The 6698-nt window shown below is 41.4% G+C and overlaps 1 protein-coding gene across 2 annotated transcripts in view; it reads left to right on the forward strand.

The window, feature by feature from the left end:
* LOC125714480 (N-lysine methyltransferase SMYD2-A-like) overlaps positions 1–6560 on the forward strand; it is a 12015-nt gene extending 5455 nt beyond the window's left edge. For both annotated transcript variants that reach the window (XM_048985136.1, XM_048985135.1), the window contains 8 exons: positions 415–539; positions 1742–1809; positions 2022–2124; positions 2663–2773; positions 3249–3369; positions 3812–3986; positions 4130–4238; positions 4569–6560. In XM_048985136.1, coding sequence (XP_048841093.1) covers positions 415–539; positions 1742–1809; positions 2022–2124; positions 2663–2773; positions 3249–3369; positions 3812–3986; positions 4130–4238; positions 4569–4643 — 887 coding nt within the window. In that variant the 3' untranslated portion in view covers positions 4644–6560. The remainder of the gene's footprint in view (positions 1–414; positions 540–1741; positions 1810–2021; positions 2125–2662; positions 2774–3248; positions 3370–3811; positions 3987–4129; positions 4239–4568) is intronic.
* Positions 6561–6698: the final 138 nt, after the last annotated feature.

Below are 6698 nucleotides of genomic sequence, written 5' to 3' on the forward strand. Positions count from 1 at the left end.
AACCGAGCATTTGAATAGGAATACCCACAGATCTGTCCGCTGAGGAATAGTGTCTTTGCGCCTTTCACGTTGGTGCTACATAGCTAGATATGGCCGGTTGAGTACAATATGGAAGTTGCTGCCTGTAGAGATCCATTGTAATTGTTTGTTTACTAGTGGCATAACGATTTTACTCTGGGCTGTAGGTTCGCACTGAAGTGTCTGTTAGGTTATGAATGTAGCTCATGTCATACGGTGCCTGTGGTTGAGCTTCATTAGGTTTCCACCATTAAGTTCAGCTCACATGGACGGCTGCCGCCCTTCATAGGGCCTCATGTACAGTGAAAAACGCAAAGACAGGGTTTAATATCTAAGGCAAATTAAGTCTGCAGTTTGACAAGCAGGATAACCCACATGACTGTGCCCTTCCCACAGACCTGGATGAGATGGACAATGAGAGGAGGGAAATAAACCAGGCTGATATTGCTGCTCTGCACCATTTCTACTCCAAGCACCTGGAGTTCCCCGACCTCATTGCGCTCACCGTGCTCTTCGCTCAGGTGCCCTCCCAAGACTTTTGACTTCCAATTAGTTTTGGCGGCCATGTTTGCTACAGGCATGCTAGTTACATACACAACTTACACAACAGCTAAGTGGTAGTGTTGCTACCTGGTTAGTGTTCTCCTCCTGCACCAGCTGCCGGGGTCTCAGCTGCTCCCCTGCCTGTTTGAATCCTTCAGCTCCTAAAAGGGGCTCCACACCAAAGCCTTATGCTGCATTCCATTGGAAGTCGGAAATTCCAAGTTCCTAGTTGGAAATTTCAACTGGAATTCCCCCTGAAATCGGAGTTCTGACTCCGAAAGTCGGAGGAAACTACACGACCATCAACCTCAGAATTCAAAGTGGCTGCACCTTTCATCAACAGAAGTGAAAGCTGTAGTTATATCTATAGTTATATACTGTTTATTAGCACATGGATTATTAGCGTCTCAATAAATCGGTCATACACACAGCACCGTCCAACCGCTATCTGTGGACCTGTTGGTACGGTGTTTGTTTGCGCAAAATACTGGGAAATGTATTATCAACAACTGATATTGCTAACAATGGCTAACAGTGATCCTAGCTAGAACTGGTATTGCTAAATGGCTTTCTGACTTGTTTTACTGTAACATGGTGAACTCAGGTGTGACGTCATTCCCAGCTCCGACTTCCCAACTCAGAGGTAAATGGAACATAGCATTAATCCTGCCCCCTATGCCTCCTGACCCCTCCCCAGGCATCATACACTGGGGGATTATGCATCTGAGAGTCCCATTCCTCAGGTGTCTTCAGTTGGGATGCAGAAGCATTATTAATGTTTGTCATTATAGGGCAGCGTGTGACTCGGTGGGCTAAGCCTGTGTGCCTGTAACCAAAGCCAGTCTCAGCACGTCTGCGGGTCCTTGAGCAAGGCCCTTAACCCCCAGCTCCCTGGGTGCCCCAACAGGCTGCCCTTCATGGACAGCTTGCTCTACAAAGAGAAAGTTGAGGGAGGCATAAAAATACAATTTCCCCATGGGGATCAAAAAAGTCTCATTTATTATTATCAGTGCTTTGCTAATTAAAGTCTGAAAAGCTCCTCTATAGGAGCAAGACACCTGAAAGACCCAAGTATAAACAAGAATGAAAAAAATGAAAGTGATGTAGTTACATGATCAGTCCGGATCCCCGTCCAGGATGCGCTATTCATCAGACTAAACTTCATCCTTCTCCTCTGCAGGTTAACTGCAATGGCTTCACAGTTGAGGACGAAGAGCTGTCCCACTTGGGCTCTGCATTGTTCCCAGAGTAAGCGTAGGACCCAAAGGCAAACATGTGGTGTGAAAATCCCAGTGAACATTTTCAGAAGTTGATGTTGGACCTTAAAGCAGGTTTCCACATTTGAGTGCTAATGGCAGATCTTTTAGTCAGAGGGTGACATGGATGGTACAGATCCCACACTCATTCTCTTTCACTTGCTCTCTCTCTTTTCATTCTTCCTCCCTTCTCTGGATGTCTAGCGTTGCCCTGATGAACCACAGCTGTTGCCCCAATGCGATTGTTACCTACAGTGGTACTGTTGCCATGGTGCGGGCTGTTGCAAACATCCACCCAGGGGAGGAGGTGAGGCCTGAAGCCAGCTACCAGGGTTTTGGATTGGGAAGGGTTATGGGTGGGGGGTAGAGCTTCCTGAGGAGCATGCAAAGCATTTCTGATATGTGGAGCTAGCTAAACACTGTCATGGAGACCTGTATAGTGCATCACTTTAATTGCTTAATTGCACATAATTTCTGGAGGACAACAGTATTAATTAGCCATTGAATCCTCTGATATTTTTTTAATGTGGTGTCTGCTCTTTGAGAATCACACTTTATATTTTAAACCATGAAGTATTAATAAGTATTAGTGCTAAAAAGGAACTCAATGAAAACACATCTCTTAAATCTCCATTGGATTGCAGACCTTTTATAATATTATATGAATTACCTTCCACATATTGAATAGAATACAGTAGAATAGAATAGAACAGAATAGAATATCGATGTTTTTTGTATACATGAGATTGATTGGAATTCTGTTGAACAAACATTAATTTATTGCAGCTTTGCCTTGACACTGGCAAACATCAGTAATTCTCCGCCTCATGTCTCTCTTCCTCTAGATTTTCACAAGCTACATTGACCTGCTCTATCCAACAGAGGACAGGATCGAGAGACTGAGAGATGCGTACTACTTCACCTGTGACTGTAAAGAATGCAGCACAAAATCCAAGGTACAGGACTGCCTCCGGTGGAGAGAGAGAAACATTACAGCAACACACAACAGCAGACTGAACCGCTGTAACCAAGACTGATCCGCTGTAACCAAGACTGATCCTTGTACTGTATAACATGGAAACTATAATGTTAAAAATCATTCCCATTACAGGAAAAGTGCCCCCAAATGATTCATAAACTTTAAGAGTATGCTTCTGATAAAATATCTTCCTGTTACTATTAACTTTTTGAATAATCATGGGGGGGGGAGGGGTGTTCCCTCCAATATTTAAATTGGCTTCATTCATTTCACCATTTATGTCCCCCCTGATATCAAACTCTCTGCTATGCCATTGTGAAAAATACTAACATTCAACAATGCTGATTTACATAAATCACAGTGATTGAAGTCTCATATGTAACATCAGCAACCAATTTGTGATTTCATACATTTCCTCTGATAATTGGTTTAAAAACAATCAACTTTTTCAGGACAAAGCAAAAATGAAAATACGAAAACTGAGCACAAGTCCTGCGCCAGAGACGATCAGGGAGATGGTGAAATATGGCAGGAATATCATTGAGGAGTTCAGGAAGGCGAAACACACCAAAAATATCCTCATCTCTTCTGTGCCACGTTTCTAACTTCTACTCCTACAAAAACACTCACACTTTTGTTCCAGCCAGACGTCGAAGTACCTGGAATTGACTGAGCTGTATTTAGATTTTTTGGGAGCAAGACAACAAGTTAGCTAAATTATAACGGCACATTCTGGTAAATCAGAGCATTCATACTGTAAAAATGCCCATATAAATGAAGCGCTTTATTTTCATGCATTCATACATTTTTGCAATATATGTACAGTACTGAGTACTACTCTTGCTGTTATTTGAACACTATATATTACTTTTCATCTTATTGCAATAGTAAATATTTTTTTTAAACAAAGATGTGACATCATGATTAATTAGCTTATAACAGCAACATTAGAATCTGAAATCACTTTAAAAAAAAATCCATATGCAAAAATGCTTGAGCCTTGACTCATTAGCACCCCCTAGTGAGCTGCTGGAGATGTGCGAGCTGAGTCTGGATAAAATGGGCTTGATATTGGACGACACCAACGTGTACGTGCTGCACATGATGTACCAGGCCATGGGGGTGTGCCTCTACATGGAGGACTGGGATGGGGCCTTGAGATACGGGGAGAAGATCATCAAGCCGTACAGGTTTAATATACTTTATATACTTTATAATGGACATAGTCGATACTTTAGCATGTGTAATGTAGAAACTGGATTTAATGTCTGAAGTTAGTAAGTAGTTTCGCCTTGTGGCTGTGTAATGATCACATCATCCGTTACATTTTCAGCATACACTATCCAGCCTACTCCCTCAATGTGGCCTCCATGTACCTCAAGCTGGGAAGACTATACTTGGGACTAGAGAAAAAGCCCATTGGAGTCAAACACTTGAAAAAGGTATAAAAAAAAACTTTTTGTGATCAATATGCAGTTAAATTTAAATTGAAAGCAGATTATCAACACAGGCAATTAAATGGTAAAATGGTTGTTTAAAGTGTAACTGAACTGGACGTCTTTGGAACATGTGCCTGTTCTGATAGTATTTGAAATACTGACAGAAATGCTATGAGATACTATGAAGGGGCGTTTGTGGCTGCATGGATGTTACTTAAGTGTCGTGTAATTGCTTGACGGAAGGATCACATGGGATGTACTTGGTTTGCCCACCTTCCCATGTGGTGATTTTTGGCATCAGATTGCTTCTCCTCGAACTCTTGTCTCCCTCAGGCCATAGAAATCATGGAGGTGGTTTACGGGAAGGATCACCATTACGTCACTGATATCAGGAAGGACGTCAAGTAGAATGCTGCCACTATTCACGCGACAATGGCTTTTTGCAGCCGTCCAGCAGACCTTTTATAACGCCGTGCATTAGGGAGGATACTGGATTTGCTGGGTTTTACTAAATTAAAGGGACCCTGTCTAAAATATTATAAAAATGCGTGTGATGTTATAATTGCTATGGATTTTGTTTTCACTGACTTTCACTTTTTGCACTACTGCTTTAAAAGCCAATGTGCAGTTTTTTACAAATAAGTGCGCTGATTGTTTTTCCAGTGTGAGTGAGATGTCAGTTTTTGTACACTGAGTATTGTACCTTCAGTATTTGAAACAGGAAGACGGTTGTATACTTAATGTCCCCCGTATTGCTTTTTCAGTTTTTGGCCATTTTGAGCTGTGTGACATCCAGAGACGGTGCTATTTTTGTTACGAACAGCGGGATTCCGAACACATGAAAGCCACATGCACGCGGCAGTTATTGTGCAGGCCGGACAGCAGGGGGCGCTATCACAATTAGGATTTGTAAAAAGAATTAGCAGCTCACTGCTGGTGTCAAAAATTATGCAGGTGGACTTGGCCCATGTCTAATAACTGCCTGAACGTATTTACTTGAAGGAAAATATGAGTCATATTTAATGTGTTTTGGTTTAACCCCTATTTAATGCCGGGTCTTGGGCTATGTGAATCCCCTGCATAGGACACCAGTCCATCACACAGCTCTAACCACATTTTTTGGCTACTGGAGAAAGTTCATGCAACACAGGGAGAAAATGCGAACTTTACAAACATATACCTGCAACCTGATAGGCGTTAAGCAAAATTCAAACTCAGGAAGCTATCAATATTGCAGTTTAGTCCCTTTTCATAAAAATAACACATCCCCTGGGCACTGTTCAGCATGCAATTTAATACAAAACTACAGTGAAGCATTTGCCATAAAACATCATGGTCAAATTGGCAGTAATTAGTGAAATCCTGTATTTCTCCAAGGGTTTCTGCTCTTTCTGAATGCAAATTCAGATGTATGCTTTTCATTTTTCAAAGAAAAGGGGTTTGGGGTTATTAACAGTAAAAAAAAAAAAAAAAAAAAAAAACCTTTCTTGTATACTGAATTTCTGAGATGCACTGCGGTTCAGTTTTAATGTGCAAATGAATGTATCAATTCCATGTGTAGCTATGACTGTTTTATGGCAAAAAAGATGCTTCTGTAAAAAGGTAAATTCTAGGCACACGCTACCTTATAACAGAAAGATATGCTTTCAAGTATAGTCCATTAAGATAAAAGCATTAAAGATAAAAAATAATCTGATTTCAGATTTCCAGTGCTCAAAATACATTTTAAAGGAGATGCTAAATAATTTTGAGATGGGCAAGTTTAGTGCCCTTTGATGGACTGGCATCCCATGCAGGGTGTAGCCCAGCCATGTGCCCTGTGACAACTGGGAGGGAGCAAAAGACCAGCTGTGGGTGTTCCCAAGGACTGGGTTGAGAAACACTGGCTTATGGGCTTAGAACTTAGCAACTCCATGGCAACTTGTAATTCAAGGACACTTGTGAAGTACATCATTGCCACAGAAAACAAAGGACATGAACTGTTTGATTTAATTTCACAAATTATGTCCAGGTTCCACAAGTCAGTGGTATTACAGAAAATACATTGTTTGCCTCCGACTCACAAGAACAAGTTGAAATGCAGTTTAAAGTGTTGCTCATAGTCATTGAAAGGTTCACACAAGTGTATTTTTTCTGTGTTCCGCAACACACATAATGAGTAACAGGCTCTGGCGAAGCGCACCGAGGGAACCGGGTGTCAAACAAAGACCAAATATTACCGCAAACCTCCACTACAGGCCTGAAGCTTGCAATCGTTCAGAAGATAATGAAGAATTTTCTGTCACGTGAACTTCTGACAACAGCTAATAAATTCTGCCATATTTAGGATGTGTCGTCGTCAATTACTTAAAACCACTGGACACTTCGCAGTTCATTTAACTGATCGGTTAAGCTTACGTAGAATCTCAGCTAGAACCAGTGTACCCACAAGTTAGAGTACACAATTGTGATTAAAGGGCCAAG

Source organism: Brienomyrus brachyistius, chromosome 19 (assembly GCF_023856365.1).
Source record: "Brienomyrus brachyistius isolate T26 chromosome 19, BBRACH_0.4, whole genome shotgun sequence".
Classification (NCBI taxonomy): Eukaryota; Metazoa; Chordata; class Actinopteri; order Osteoglossiformes; family Mormyridae; genus Brienomyrus; species Brienomyrus brachyistius.